Source organism: Hyaena hyaena, unplaced genomic scaffold, assembly GCF_003009895.1.
Source record: "Hyaena hyaena isolate Hyena2069 unplaced genomic scaffold, ASM300989v1 scaffold_436, whole genome shotgun sequence".
NCBI lineage: Eukaryota > Metazoa > Chordata > Mammalia > Carnivora > Hyaenidae > Hyaena > Hyaena hyaena.
In genome coordinates this window covers 411,872-428,383 of record NW_024081068.1, presented here as the reverse complement: position 1 = coordinate 428,383, position 16,512 = coordinate 411,872, and the positions used below count along the sequence as shown (strand labels likewise).

Below are 16,512 nucleotides of genomic sequence, written 5' to 3'. Positions count from 1 at the left end.
GCTTCGTGTGGGTAATTTGTTGATAGTTATATTTATACATGTAGTGGATTAGTAGATGCACTGGGGAGTGAGTTTTAAATGCAAATTTCAGCAAGCTGGGTGGAGCCAGGGAGGGAATGGCTATAGGATATAAAAAGTGGTTGGCTTTATTTCCTGGGGATCTTCTTAAGCTCAAGGAAGCTGAATAATTGATTTCCTACCCCAACATACTTGGTCTCTGTTATAACTCCCTGCCACGTCTTGTGTGTTAATAGAGCTGTAATAGAGCTATAATCAAATTTAGAACTGCTTTTTTTTTACAATGTAAGTAAATTAAATTAACTGAAATTATTGTGCTATAACTATTTATCATAAAAATGATCAGTCATAGTTTTTTTTATGAGCTCAGGATTTCATAAACTGTCTTCAACAAGTATTTCCTAAAATGAGTTTCTAATAACATACATAATGCAATTGCAACAGGAACTTTTGTAAGAATTGGTACATTTTCTTTTCATTTGGTGATAAAAATAATGAACAAAAGCTAAGCAAATCAACTGGCATCAGCATTTTTAAATAAAAAAGCCAACTCTTCAAAGTTATCTAGATCTATGTTATTAAAAAAAGTTTTCATAGTTATGATCTTGAGTCTTTTTAATTATTTGGGAGGGGGGTAATTGGCAATGTTGAGAGAACAGTTTAATTTAATTTTATTTATTTATTTTTCTAACATAATTTATTGTCAGATTGGCTAGCATACAGTGTGTACAGTGTGCTCTTGGCTTTGGGGGTAGATTCCCATGATTCATCACTTACATACAACACCCAGTGCTCATCCCAACAAGTGCCCTCCTCAGTGCCCATCACCCTTTTCCCCCTCTCTCTACACCCCCATCCACCCTCAGTTTGTTCTCTGTGGTTAAGACTCTCTTATGATTTGCCTCCCTCCCTCTCTCTGTGTAACTATTTTTCCCCCTTTCCTTCCCCTATGGTCTGCTCTTAAGTTTCTCAAGTTCCACATATGAGTGAAAACATGATATCTGTCTTTCTCTGATCTTGAGTCTTTTTAAGATTTTTTGAATCTTCAAAGAAAAGTGCCTATACTCAGTGTATAGTTTTTCTAATTCATAATGCTATATTAAGTAAAAACATAAGATATTGGAGAAGCAGCAAAAGAGATCTCTGGTTAAGATCCAGGCAAATAGAAACTCAATTATCCGAAGCACTTCTTTCTCTGAACATTTTATTTCACTGAAATTTTCTTAGGGTGTGTTTTTTTTGACTCTAGTGTTTAAGTTCATTATAATCCGTATATATTTTTAGAACCTTTTCATTTCAAATAATGCCTGTGCACTATTTTATAGCACTTAAGTCCTTTTAACATACACTTATCTACATGGTGAGGTAGATGTTTTTTTTTATGAAGCACTTTGGGGTGTGTATTCAACAGCCGTGGTTGTGATCACTTCATAAACCTTTGCTATAGTTATAATAAATCTGAAGGAGAGGCATGATATATTTTAAAGTAAAAACAGATATTTTGAACTCTATTGTTTGGCATGCAATTTATTTGATAACAAAGGGTTTTTTTCTTGTCTTCATTACTGAACTAGATTTTGTAACAGCAAATAAAGTCTACAGAAGAGTTTATGCCGCCGAAGGAATGTGAACCATTTTTCTAACTCCACAATAGCATTAGTAAACACTGAGAAATACTGAGGGACACATAGGACCATTGTGGTCTGTTTGCCGAAAGAACTTTCTTTTCTTTGACTCACTGGTAACTTTCTCTCTTCCTCAAGGCAGAATTAAAGAGTTTGTAAGTGTCTGCTGTATTCTTTTTTTTATTTTTATTTTTAATGTTCTTTTTTAAATTTATTTTTGAGAGAGAGAGAGAGACAGCACAAGCGGGGAAGGGTCAGAGAGAGAGGGAGTCACAGAATCTGAAGAGAGGCTCCAGGCTCTGAGGTAGCTGTCGGCACAGAGCCCGATGAAGGGCTTGAACCCACTAACCATGAGATCATTACCTGAGCCGAAGTCGGACGCTTAACCGCCTGAGCCACCTAGGCGCCCCTGCTGTACTCTCTTTTAAGGGAGGATTTCTTATTATTGGTAGGTAAATGTAAGTTTAATTTCATAGTAGGCATGTTAGCTCCTAAGTTCCTAAACCAGACTTGTGTCTTTGTATGGGATGGGCATTTTGGGGAACAAATGCTCCTGACTTTCATTTATGAGGGTGTTTTTATGTTTTTTCAAGATTACCTTAAATTACATATACGGTGAATAAATAAAATTAAAGATAGGATTTTACAACTCTAAACACAATTCTACTGACATGTTTAGGATGATAGAGAATATAGATTACTTTGGCCTTTAAAATGGATTTAAAATAGAAAACAAGTTCACTTGCATGAGCTAACTATAGTTCTTTATGATTTTTAAAAGCAATTCTATGGAAAGCAAATACAGTAGAAATCATTCCTTTATGAATTAAACTAAGATCATTTGCATTTAATGAATATAAATCTGTTATTGGCTGAGATGGGCTTTATTGATTTCTTGTAATTCTATAGTGAACCTCATGGAAATAAGGGAAAGGGGTCAAACCTGTGACTACAGTATTGGTGTGCACTTTAGAATTAGCAGAAAACATAAATATATAATATGGAAGTTGCCTTGGAAACATATTTTTTTTTTAACAACTGAGTCCTACATAATGAATGAGAACTAGAGTGCCAGTTTATAGTTTTGTGTGGCTCCTCCTTCCTTTCGATATGTTTTCACTTCAGATGACTTTGTGAAATAAAGTGGCTCACTTTAAATGGTTGGTGACCTTGTTTTCTCTTTTTTTGTTTTGTTTTGTTTTGTTTCTTTGCCTTGTGCCTTTTGCTTACATTTCTTAACCTCTGATTGGAAGCCCAGGAGCCAGCTCAACCCTTTTCTGTGCCAGCCCCTCCTTTGTGAAGCTTCCAGACTCCTGCCCTCCGGAGAGCCCGCGGAATGGTCCTGGACTAACCTCTTTCTCGGTCATCTGAAGCTACGTGTTTGCTCCTAGAATGACCTGACTGACCCAGAGGGTCCCCGAGAGACTAGTGGGAAGCTGTTCCAAAGTACTTTCCGGCTGGAAGCGATGTGAACCAATATCAACACAGCGTTTGTCTCCTTTCAGTTTCTCTTCCCTTCCAGATTTTGTTTCTCTTTTGTCTTCATTGAAATGCTCTCCCGTTGTTAAGATTCCTTCCATCTTTTGGGTTGAGCACCTCCGGCGTGGGATTTCCTGGGGGAACTGATTGGAAATTGCCAAGCTCCCTAAAGCGCACTGGTGTGAGACTGGGACAAGGCTGGGGTGTGGGGGTGCTGTGGCAGCAATGTGGGATCGTGTTGCTTTAGCTTCCTCATCAGCTATCATCCTACATTTTAGACATCCAGAATCTGAAGATTCATTATATTCCTAACTTTCATGACCACTTTTACTTGGTTCTTTCATTTGTTTTGTTTTATCAAGAAAATACTCTTCTTAGTGACTTCAGAAAACCCTTTTTGTTTGTCCTTTGATATCCTGTGCATTGTATGGATCTTTTACAACTCTAGGTGGTCATTGTTACTCTTGTGTCTGTGGCTTTTAAAGTATGAATAAGTATAATATTTTACACACACACGCACACATATTCACTTATTTCCATTGGGATAATCTTCCATGGATAACCCTTGGGCCCATTTCCTATCCAGTCTTGGCCCAAATCTTTTTCTTGAAAACATTGAAAGCAACCAAGAAAGGACCCATTCAGTTTCAGGTTACGGACTAAGGCTCCTCTCTTGTTTCCAGAGTACAGGCTGATGGGCCTGTGATGTTGATTGTTTTGTTCATTTGTGTCTGACAGCTTTCAAAAGGCATGCTTGAGAGCTGGCTCTGTTTCTTTGGGGTTCTCACGCCACCGTGTAAAAAAGACATGCCTACAAGTGCCTCTCACTTTGCCGGGGAGGATGCATTTGCAGGTCGAGGGCTGGCTGATCTTTATATGCTCTGTCGAGTCCTCCTTGGGGAAAGAGAAGGTAGTGCATGGTGTGCTTTGATTGTTAAGCACTTTATCAGCATACGCTTGGTGTGCCTGAACCAGGTTGTACTTTCTTAAAGGGAATCATATAAAACATCTGATATATCATCGATTGGAATAATAAAGGCTTTGCTTTTTTGAAATGTGTCCAATTCAAAACACCAAGATATCTTGACTTTTATAGTTAGAACTGGGCTGCTGGGTGGGAAGGTACTTTTGTGCTCACTTATTTTGCTGTGGACCTGCTGCCAAGTTTTATGCTTATAGACTTCCTTGGATGAGGTCCGACACTCATGTTTTCTAAGATTTACACACCCTTCTAGAAGTCACTGAATTTGTATGCAAGTGGACCTCGAGGCCTGGTCATCTGAGTTGTGCAGTTGTGCCTTCTGTGGGTGTGAACAAGTGTCCTGACTCAGAAGAGTTGGAGTGGGTCCCATGCAGGTATAGGGTAGGTGACTGCACAGTTCTCTACGGATATAGGGAAGATGACTGCACAGTTAAAGTATAAGGAGCTTTTTGCCACCTTTGGACCTGCATATGCCTAGATAAAGGGTTTAGAGAAGTAGCACATGTCACAGATGGTCAGAGGAGCCTAAGAGTGCTCTTATATCTTGCTAGGGAATGCATGTCCCGGGCACTGCAAGGCTTATGGTTGAAATTACTCTTCTGAAAATGATCTTTCAGCTACATTCTATGCATCCGGCCCACCCCTGCCCATTTAAATGAATGGAAGGCATGGAGATAGAAAAGGAAATTATTGTACACAAGTGACCAGAGAATAGGAGAATTTTTGTGAAAGTGAAGATACCCAGGGCTCCTTCCACAGAGGAGTGATGAATTCATTTGGATTTTTTTTTAAGTTTATTTATTTGTTTTGACAGAGAGAGAGCATGCACATGCAGAGGAGGGACAGAGAGAGAGGGAGAGACAACTTTTAGCAGGCCCTGGGCTGTCAGCTTAGAGCCCCATGTGGGGCTCGAACCCACGAACAGTAAGATTATGACTTGAGTCAAGATCAAGAGTCGGACGCTTAACAGACTGAGCCACCCAGGCGCCCTTGGATGGGTTTTTATTTATGAGGAGCTATATGGCCAGACAGGGAGAAGAGTTTGAGAACTCTGGAGAAATCAGGGGCCAGGAAGTATGCTCTTTTTCCGGAATAACTTTGTGGGTGGTTGCTGAGGGGCCCCTCAGCTTTTGCCAATGGGTGCTTGTCTCTTGTTTTTAAGTCAAAAGTATGTGGTGAAATTATTCAAATGCATGATCCAAGCAAGAGAGTCACCTTGCCTTAGAATGGGAGCAGGCAGAAGGGGCGAGCCCCCAAGGACTGTTTGAAACAGGATTTCATCATTGAAGTTATTCCATAATGGGAGTCCGGAAAGGACGGCTCAGAATTCACTTGTGCCAGATGAGTTTCAGGGTTAGCTAGAAGCATGCATGGGTCAGCAAACTTTGAGAAGCGGCAAACCGGTTTTTGTTTGCTAAGAGTCAGCACATTTAGTGTCGCAGTTACATGTGTCAGCGGTAGGCACAGGTTCCCTAAACCATACCTTTAGCTCTCATTACTCTTGAGAGTTGGGGGCCATCTTTCAAATTAGCGTTTTCTTTCAAATTAGCGTTTTCATTTTCTTTGGATACATATCCAGAAGTGGAATTGCTGGATCATACGGTAGTCTTATGTTTAATTTTTTTCCCCTATGGTTAGTTTTTTAAGGAGCCTCTCTACTTTTGTACAGTGGCTGCACCAGTTTAGATTCTCAGCAGCAGTGCATGAGAGTTCCCTTTGTCCACACCGCCAACACTTGTCCCCCCCTCCTCAACTGTGTGTGTGTGCGCGCGTGCGTGCGCGCCCGCGCATGCTGAGATCTAATCATGGTCTTGATTTGCATTTCTCTGATGGTTAGTGATGAACACCTTTCCATGTACCTGTTGGCCATTGTGTGATTTCTTTAGAAAAATGTCTATTCATTCCCTTTGCCTGTTTTATATTTTTTTTCTCCAATTGAATTGTTCATTTTGCAATTGACTTGCATGATTTCTTCATCTATTTTGGATATCAACTCTGATCAGGTATATAATTTGCAGATTTGTGTGTTCTCCATTCTGCTGGTTGCCTTTTTGTTTTGTTGCTGGTTTCCTTTGCTGTGCAGAAGCTTTTTAGTTTGAGGTAGTCCCGCTTGTATATGTCTGCTTTTGTTGCCTTTGTTTTCGGTGTCAGGTCCAAAAAATCATCGCCAAGACCGATGCCAAGGAGCTTACCCTCTATGTTTTCTTCTAGGAGTATTATGGTTTCAGGCCTTATATTTAAATCTTTAATCCATTTTGAGTTTATTTTGGAGTATGGTATAAGATAGTGGTCCAGTTTCTTTTTTTTTTTTTCCTTTTGCATGTGATTGTCCAGTTTTACCAACACTGTTTATTGAAGAGAGTATCCTTTCCCCATTGTGTGTTCTTGGCTCCTTTGTTGAAAATTCATCGACCATGTGTGTGTGCATGGGTTTATTTCTGGGCTCCCTGTTGATCTGTAGGTCTGTTTTTAGTGCCAGTGCCATACGCTTGATTAATATAGCTTTGAAATGTAGTTTGAAATCAGGAATTATGATGATTCCAGTTTTGTTCTTTCTCAAGATTGCTATTTAGGGTCTTTTGTCTATCAGAGTACTAATAACACTCAACCTAGCACAACTAGCTGTAACAGAGTTACAAGACAGGCTTTGATATTTAATTCTCCAAATTGACTATAAACACCTTGAGGACAGTTCATAAACTCATTGAAAGAGAGAGGGACACAGCACAAGCAGGGAAGCAGCAGAGACAGAGGGAGCCACAGAATCTGATGCAGCCGCCCTCTGAGCTGTCAGCAGAGCCTGATGTGGAGCTGGAACCCACAAACTGTTGAGATTGTGACCTGACCCTGAAGTTGGACGCTTCACCGACTAAGCCACCCACATGCCCCTCTTTAGGGTTTTTTGAGTCGGCTTGCTGTTCTCCTTGCAAGAATTGGAAGATTGGCACTTACTTGTCTGACAAATACAGGAGCTGATCCCGAGTCAATGTACATGCAACTTAATTCATAGGTTATTAAATATGGACACCAGGCTATAATAACTGAGCTAATTTTATTTCTGGATGAAATTTCTACCTCTGGTTTCTCACACTTTTAGTTGCAAAAGGTAAAGATTTATTGATACTTTTGTTCCCTTTGCTGATTTTCTGATTGCAGCTTTTGCTTGGTTGAAAACAGTCTTTCCCCTTTGTAATGACTGTGAAAGCTTTTCTCCTTATAATGGAATGCAAGTGGGCACAAGTAGTCGAAGGCATATGGTTTCTATTTATCTGGTTTTAAATTTCTTTTGTTCAACAGTAAAACAAAGTTCTTACATTATCTGATAGAAGGTTACTGTAAATATTTTGTCAGAGGCTTCTTCGTCGCCTAGGGAAACTCTAATGCTAAGGACGGTATACATGAGGTGAGTGTTTGAGAAAAAGAGTCTTCTTTTAGAAATACCTGCAAAACATGATGTGGCCCTGGGGGAGAAGTTGCTTTTCTGAGAGCAAAAGGCAGGACAGAACCAGTCAGTGGTTCAGAGTATAGACTAAGTTGTGGTTTTGTCACTTACTAGTTGGTGACCTTGGGCAAATCCTTCTGAACCACAACTGCCTCTTTTATGAAATTAGGGTGTTGTGAGGGTGGATATGAGCTGATGTATGTAAAGTTAAAAGCACAGTGCCTATTACCTAGCAAATGCTCAATAAATGTCAACAGTTATCATTATAACATTGATGAGGAGGAGGAGAAGCAGGATAATCATCTTAGGAGAGCCAGGTGAAATTGATTTTGTGCTTTTGTTTTTTAATTACATGTAAGAGTGATTTATTCATCACAACTAGCTGGATGATCATAGGTGGATTTGATCCCAATAGAAATAATGATCCTCTAAGCATTGGTTATGTTATGAAATTACTGGGAAAAATAAACTATTGATTATACTCAGTGTGATCACTAACTCTGAAAAATAATATATTAATACAGTTTTTCACTAGTATTAGTGGCTCATTGAGAAAACTCATGGAAATATCTCCCTTGGTCAGTTTTGGTTTCAGAAATCAAATTGAAGCACTCAAATAAGGGGAGCAGGGAATACAGGGACCCCACAGTCTATAAGACTCCAGACTGAAGTGGCTGAGTACACACCTCCACTGAGGCATTTTGACTGTGTTCTATAACATCACTCCGTTGGCTATGTTGATGTGTGGTATCCTTTGTGAAGTCATCGATGACATTATCAATTCAGAAGCAGTGATGTTGAGTTAAAGTCAGTCAGCGGCAAAACTCACATCCAACAGACCACCAGGCTGCTATCTCTATGGGGCGGGCACATGCATTGTTTAGGTAAATAGAACTAGGTCTCTGTTTTCTGTCTCTCATTGTCAGGGGAACCCAGTCAGCTTGATTCCCAGCCTGTCTCTAGGCTGCTGGGGTTTCCGCTGTCGTGCGATAGGCACCCATGTGAACATACACAAGTGCTGGGAATAGTGGCCGTGGGCTATGACAAATGAGGGTCTTCCAAGGTGGCTTCGTTGAGGTTTTTACTTATCAGAGCAACCTTGGATGTAAAGTTTGGGCGGATGAATGGAGGCCCCTAGCCATAAGGTACAAGTTGTTTGGCATAACGTGGGAAAGATGGCACGTTTGACAAAGAGACCTCCAGCATATGCCTGTGAAATATTTTCTCCGATGAGAATCGATGAGCCTTAGGATTTGTCAGTCAGAAGGAGTGAGGTCAGAAGAAAAATAAAATTTTCAGACATGCCAACTTTTATTTTAGTATGTAATTTCTAGTGTTCCAAAATAAATTTTCTGTAGAATCACAGTTACCAACTTCACTGAAATTCTTTAACATAGTTATGCTAATAGATTCTGTCCATCCTATATGGGCCCAAACGTTTTAACTAGATCATAATTTACATCGAGATATCTCTATGTTCTTTACTATACGTAGGTTAAAACTGACTTTATATAAAATCCTTTCCTGAGTCATAAGATACCTGTAGAGGATAAGGTGTGTTGTCCAGACAGGCCTGACCTCCGCCCATTCAGGAAAATAGGGTGGTGCTTTTCCTGTAAGATATGGGTGTGCCAGCTACTGTGGGGAATGGAAGTCTTAGGCAGATCGAATCGCTCACTACCAACTCTAAGTTAGAACTACTTCTTCTTCTCCTTCTTCTTCTTCTTTTACGTGATCACACAGTGTTGTCTTTTTTTTGCTTGGCAAAATAAAAGCTGACAAGAGTTCTTTTAATGGAATTTTCATTTCTATGTGCTTTTTGTGTGTGCTGTTTTGAAAAAGTTGAAGTATATTGAAGCCCTCAAATTTCATGAGTCCAGTGGTGGAATGAATGTGTATATTTCAAGGTGAAAAGAAAGTCAAGAGCTAGCACAATACAAGACTTTATTTAGAAATATAAAGTCAGCACAAGAGTGCTTCATATGGAGGGGTTCCCCTTGAAATTGTGGTGCCATGCCACCCTGGATAGAAGAAAACTTTTTTTTATTAAGTTCCCATAATGAAAGAAATGCTGGCAATCACTAGCACTTATCTCCTGTCGTTTTGTGAAAGGATCAGGCATGGCTTCCTTTGACTTTAAAATGTTTTTTTAAATTTTTATTTTAGAAAGAGAGAGAGAGAACACAAACCCAGCAGAGGGGCAGGGGGAAGAAAGAGAGTCTTAAGCAGACTCTGTGCTCAGCATGAAGTCCTACTCGGGCTTAGTCCCACAACTGTGGGATCATGACCTGAGCCGAAATCAAGAGTAGAGCATTCAACTGACTGAACCACCCTGGGGCCCCTCTGACTTTTTGCCTGTCAAGTGTAGACTCTCTTAGGGACAGGAGTGTGTTGGCTCTTGGCTCTGGTGAGAGCTTCATTAGGAGGGCAAAGCTCAGGAAGGGAGTCGTGCCACGGTTTGAATTAAAACCGTGCCAAAGAACCTGAAGTAAACAGGAGGCTCGCCGTGTGGACTAGTGACAGACTTCCCCGAGTTCTCCCTGTGGAGGGGATTAGCAGTGGAACAAATCTGCAAGTACTGCGTGCAGTTTTGTGAGATACACAATACCATTTCTTTTCACGGCTCTCTCTATGTTGTGTAAATATCCTCAGTTGTCTCTTAATTTGCTCTCCTCTCTTTAATTCCTGTTGGAAGGTCACTTTCATGTGGTCTCCTTCTTTGGTGTGTTGTTTTTGCCCCATTATAACTCCCTGATTTTATTTTTTGTTTTCTAGTTTAGCATAGTTTCAGAATCAACAGTCTCTTTTTATGATGGGGATTGTTATCTGATAAAAATCCTAATTCACTTCTTTCTGTTTCCTTTTTGTTTTTCTTTGTAGGCTAAGAAATGGCATTTCAAAAGGCAGTGAAAGGAACTATTCTTGTTGGAGGAGGTGCTCTTGCAAGTGTTCTAGGCCTCTCTCACTTTGCTCATTACAGAAGGAAACAAGTAAGTAATTATGCATGTATTGATTACAATATGAAACTTAAATCTGCTAAAGAACTGTGTATGGGGTGTGTGTATGTTAATGGTTTTGTTTAGAAATTATTGTCCCCACTTGATCTGAAGGGCACTAGTTTGGAACACCACCTTGACGGTCCTTGAGAATTGTGTGTTATCTCACTTTTTAAAAAGTGTATTTCTCTATCAGAAGGCATTATATTATTTAGCCACTGTTGTGGCTCTTTGGTTTTTAAAAGAGTACCTCATTTCCAAGCCCCGGGCTTTGTTCATTTTAGACTTTCCTTGTCTAGTTCGTCCAAATGTCTGGGTACCTTCTATGGTCCTGCCAAAAGTTTGTCTTATTAGAAGGCAGCAGGCATCTGATACAGGAAATGGAAACGGGCCTGTACAAAAGGCCCAGCTTTGAATCTTGGTTTTACTTCTTAAAGGCTTACTTACTTACGTCGTATTACTTTATAGTAGATGACATTTTTAATGGGAGAAAACCATGAAATGAGATTGATGTGAAGTTTCCAAATAATTTGAAGTGCTTCGTTTATTTTCGTTTTATTTTATTTTTTTCCCCCTTGCACTACAGCTATGCCAAATTGATGCCAGGAAATTATTTTGATGCCCAGTTTTGTTCTTCTTAGGCCTGAAATGCTGGTAGTCACCCTCGTAATTAGTATCAGTCTCCTGCTCTCCCTTCCCCATGTCACTGGGGCATTTTCTGATACCAGTTTGGTGGTACATTCTTGATTCAAAGATGAAGATAAAGAATTTGGGAAGCTGTTTGCAGCTGGACTGTTAACTCCTCATGCTTTCGTTTTTGTGAGAGCCTTTAAGCCATGGGTTGGTTGTCTTGTCCTTGTCTTTTTGTGTTCCAAGGCAGTGGAGTCAGCCACGCTTCTTGGAGTCTGCATCCTGAATAAGAAAGACAGCTTTAAAAACTCACATTAAGGGGTGCCTGGGTGGCTCAGTTGGTTGAGCGTTCGACTTTGGCTCGGGTCATGATCTCGAACTCTGTGGGTTCGAGCCCCGCATCAGGCTCTGTGCTGGGAGCTAGCTCAGAACCTGGAGCCTGCTTCGGATTCTGTGTCTCCCTCTCTCTCTGACCCTCCCCCACTCGCACTCTGTCTCAAAAATAAATAAACATTAAAAAAAAAAAAACATGTAATAAGAAGAACCAATTTGCTGGCTTATAGTTAAAAACCCAAACCCAAACCCAAACCAAACCAAACAAAAAAACATGGCTCCTTTTTAGTGCTTCTTCCTAAAGACAGACAGAATAGGTTGTGTTAGTCTTTTTCATTCTTACCTGTGAGCACATTGTCCTTAAAGTTTCCCCAGGTGTCTGTCTTGCAGGTATTCCTGACAGACTTGCTAGGAATTGCATCTTCACTCATTGATCATGCATGATCAATGATCATGATCATTTTTTAAATTTTTTACTTTTTTTAAGCTTATTTATTTATTTTGAGTGAGATAGAGACAGTGTGAGTTGGGGAGGGGCAGAAAGACGGAGAGAGAGGGGATCCTAAAGCAGGCTCCACGCTGCCAGCGCAGAGCCAGACGCAGGGCTTGAACTTTCAACACTGTGAGACCATGACCTGAGCAGAAACCAAGAGTCGGATGCTTAACTGACGGAGCCACCCAGGCTCCCCCAGGGCATTATTCCTTTACAGCAGTTTTCCTTGGTTGCTTAAAGATAAGTGTGAAAAGATGCTGCTTCTGCTGAAGCTATTTCAGAAGGGCAGTTTTGTTTGGGACGTGGGCTTTAATGGGATTGGGTTACTTCTGCCATCTTTACCAGGGCCATCTGAAATGACACTGGCAAATGGCAGCACCAGAGGTCACAATATCTAATATAACGTAACTAAATTTTTAACATGGTTTATCTCTGTAAACCACAGCAAGCATGTTCTACTTCAGTGTATAACTTAACTTTGTGCTTAGGTCATATGGTTTCATATGTTTTGTTTGCTTTTTCTTTAAAAAATTTTTAATGTTTTTTTTGTTTGTTTGTTTGTTTGTTTGTTTGTTTTACTTTTGAAAGAGAGAGACAGAGAAAAGAATGAGTGAGGTAGAGGCAGAGAGACAGACACAGAATCCAAGCTGTCAGCATAGAGCCCGACGCGGGGTTCAAACTCAAAAGCCGTGAGATCATGATCTGAGCTGAAGTCAGAGGCCTAACCGACCAAGCCACCCAGGCGCCCGTTTGTTTGCTTTTTCTTAACTCTCACAGAGTGAACAGTCGATACTACCTCTAATCAATCAAGGTAGGGGTGAGTTTTAGTCTGCAAAATCAAGGCAAAACAAGGATCTTTTGATTTCTGGGTCATTTTGCCATTTTCTCCTTCCTGAGTTAGACGTCCTGACCACCCTAGTAGCGAAATGAAACAGATACCAGCAGTGTCAAGTCATTTATAATTTTAATCTGACAAGTTCTTTTGAGAAGAATCACCATGGGCATATTCAATCAATGAGTTGCATAAGACTTTCACCCAAGCATGTGCATTCTTTTGTGATGATTCCTGTCCCTTAAAGCCACTACCAGGAGCATATTTTGGGGTAGCAGGTTGGTATGCAGCCCTAGGGATTAGCAAAAAAAGAGAGAAGGGAGGTGAGGTGGGAGGGGAGATAACTCATTGGAGCCATGGACATAAAATGACCAGAGGCCTCAGCTGTCCTCTCTCGGAAAATATCTGCCAATCAGAGCCATTCTGGGGACCTTTTCAATGGTCAAGAAAAATCTGCCCCTTCATACCCATTCTTTGGCCACATTGTATAGAAGCTGTCTCCTTAAATGTGATGAGACATGCTCCATTTTCTGCAGACCAGTGCTTAAAGTACGCGCTTGTGTTTCTGTATGGTTTTTTTTTTTCCATCTTCCAAGATGATTCTAACAGATAAATTGTCCTCTTATTTAAGAATAAGTTGGTGTTGAAGGGACAAGATACTGAAGTGTGAGAAGCCATCTGTCGAGTTCAAATCGAGGCATGTTCTGCTGGCATTGCCACACCTGCAGTCCTGACTCCTCTGACTCCTCGCTTGTGCTCATTTGATAGCCTGAGCACGAAGCTTCCTACCTTAAATACCCGTTCTGAAAACAAACGGGTTGGTTCTAAAAGTTGGTCAATTGTTAAAGCACATTTGACTGATAAGACAACGCTGTGTTGAAGTGTTTACGTGCCAGGCCAGCTCACACAAAACCTTTGAAATCAACTCTGCATTTTAATTACCTTGTATTTGCAAGGGGGATAATAGAACGAAAGCTCTTATACATTCATTTTTTTTTTCTTTCATTAAACAGAAAACACCATGAAACCAAATAAGATCTTGTTCACTTACCTTTTAGCCACTTGCTTGAATAAAAGCTGTTGTAGGTGAGGAGATAGAGACCTTTGTGGAGACGCTGGCATTTCAGGGGGCACACTGGGGTTTCAAGGTGATAGTAATGATTGTTTGGTCTCACTTCATAGTATGGCTTTCCCTCATATGAGTGTATTATTAAAATTTCTACTTTGTTTTTCAGTGATCATTAGTATCCATTGTTGACCCAAGGGAAGCCAAGAGTTTTTTTCCTTGTGAGAAAAATAGATCAGAGTTAGAAGGGATGAATATCATGGCCTAAGGAGATATTATTATTATTATTATTATTATTTTCTTTTGGAGCTGGAGCAACCTAAATTTCCCTATTCCAGTGAGGAAGCTGAGGGGGAAAAAGACATGAACGCTGGCTGACATTTTTGACCGTGTCTACCTGCAGGAAAGGAGGTTTGTGGCCACAAATGTCATCCACTTTCAGGCTCACTTCGGTTATGCATGTAGGGCTTTTTTGAGTGATCTTGGAAGGGCTTCCCATTTCATTTTCCTCCTTTTATTGCTTCATCCACAGGTAGGTGATTAAGTTTCCACAGAGTCTTCTTGATTTTCCTCTCCCCAGACCAGCTATATTCCAAGGACGAGGAGGCTGAGTAGTGTGTCTAAACCTCTTAGCACTGTCTTATATCCCCCCTAGGGATGTGGCAAGCAAGCACCTCTGTGGTGGTGTGCTGATTTTTGAGAACAAGTTATTTATCGTTCACTATTTACTGTAGGTCTGTTTAATAATAAAGTTAATTGGAAGGGACTCGGAGGACATCCAGTCTTCCTCTCGGGACAGGATGCTCTTCTAGTGGTTCCTTCTTACCTAGTGAAAGGAAAGTGTCACTTCATGCGTGAGTCTCCTTTTCTAATTTCAAGCCAATAGCAGAACAGAGTGGATGGAGAGGGGAGTTTAGATTAGGAGAGAGGGCCTTGGGTACTTTCAGAGCCAGTAAGCCTTAATGAGGAGCGGAAGTGAAGAGTGTTAAAGTTGGGGCTCCATGAGGGTTCCTCAGGTAAGTGGGAAGAATGTGGGTGGCTGAGGAAAATGGGGACAGAAATAGGGTGGGTGTGCAAAGATTTGACTGAGGGTTTTTCCAGGCTTTTGTCTTTCACTATAGACCAAGGGCAGTTTTTGAAACTTACTTTCTTTCTTTCTTTCTTTCTTTCTTTCTTTCTTTCTTTCTTTCTTTCTTTCTTTCTTTCTTTTCTTTCACAACGTTTATTTCATACCTTCTAGGTCTAACTGGAAACACTGGTGTGATAGTGTGGGCTTCTTTTGAACCTCAGTGGTGTGGTTGATGTAACAAAGATCTATTTAGGTCTGAGGGTGAGCCCTCTCATATAACACACACTCAGTTTGTTCCTTCCATTACCCATTCTGAAGGTATAGTGGGCTTTGTAAGTCAACTCTTGAGGTGAGACCTGAAAACCACTGAGAGCTTTGTCAAAGCCCGGATGTGAAAGTTTTCTTCTTTTCTTTCTGTACCATGCATAGGCAGGGAATGGGCTTCAGGGTATGGAAATCCAGGTCTCTTTTCAGCTTGAGGAATGATTATATTAGAATCGGGGAATTTAGAGATTCTCGTTGATTGAATTTCCTTCCATTCATGAGCAATACAACACACAGGATGAGAGTATGATCTTGACAAAGATTGCCCGTATCCAACACTTAGCTCTACTGAAGAGCTAAGAGACTATGGACAATTTTCTTAAGTTCTCTGGATCTCATTTTCCTTTGTAAAATAGGGAGAGCAATGGTACTTCCCTCCTAGGATTGTTGAAGAGAAATAAAGCTTGAGTTTCTGGACATATACTAGGCTTTCAAAAAGTGTGAGCTAGTATTAGATTCCCAGGTGACAAGAATAGAAAGTGTGGAGATAAGCAGCAGGAGAAGTTGTTCTCGTTACTGGTGACCCTTGCATTCAGGGCTACCTTGTCAAGACTTTTGAGATCAGTAGCAATGGTACATCCTTCCTCCGAGGTTGTAGGAGAAAGGCTAGAAAACAGGTATACCAATACCTTCTGTTTTCTCTTTGCCTTGCTTCCGGATCTGACAATGAGCCAATAACCAGGTGGATGATCCCAATTATTGACTTAAGCTCTTTTTCTGTTGCAAGTAATAAATTCCTTGAAGTTCCTGCTGTTTCTCCTCTTTTTTATTACTTAGCCTTTATGAGTTATGGCGGGCTTGATTTATTTGGCTGATATATTTCTAAAAAGTTATGTGAATATAGTATTTTTGATAAGTTGATTTTATATAATACAATGCTATTTGTTGAATTCTATGGTGAAACTTATAAAAAAAACAAACGATATTTTTTAAAAGGCCCATTTTGGGAGGGGGGATTCTCTTGTTTCATTTTTGTTTGAAGTGGAATGCAATTAGGCTTATTATTTTCCAAAGTCAATGATGCAGTACTAGTAATTATTGACAGGATCTTTATGCCTTGCAAAATAGCCTATCACTTTGTAAGAGTTTGCAATTTACTCAAAAGACTTGAATTCACTCTGTTATGTGCATGAATTAAGGGAACATGATAAAATGACAGTGGTGCTGTGTTAGGTGAGTCGAATTACAGGTAAAACTATATTACCTCTGTTGCTAGCATCATC

At 40.3% G+C, this 16,512-nt stretch overlaps 1 protein-coding gene across 5 annotated transcripts in view; it reads left to right on the top strand.

Annotated features, from left to right (window-relative positions):
* GPD2 (glycerol-3-phosphate dehydrogenase 2) overlaps positions 1-16,512 on the top strand; it is a 225,550-nt gene that overhangs the window by 109,627 nt on the left and 99,411 nt on the right. For 4 of the 5 annotated variants that reach the window (XM_039253007.1, XM_039253009.1, XM_039253008.1 and 1 more), the window contains one exon: positions 10,427-10,536. In XM_039253007.1, coding sequence (XP_039108938.1) covers positions 10,435-10,536 — 102 coding nt within the window. In that variant the 5' untranslated portion in view covers positions 10,427-10,434. Of the gene's footprint in view, positions 1-8,370; positions 8,431-10,426; positions 10,537-16,512 lie in introns of those variants that run through there. The other variant, XM_039253006.1, reaches the window with a different exon arrangement.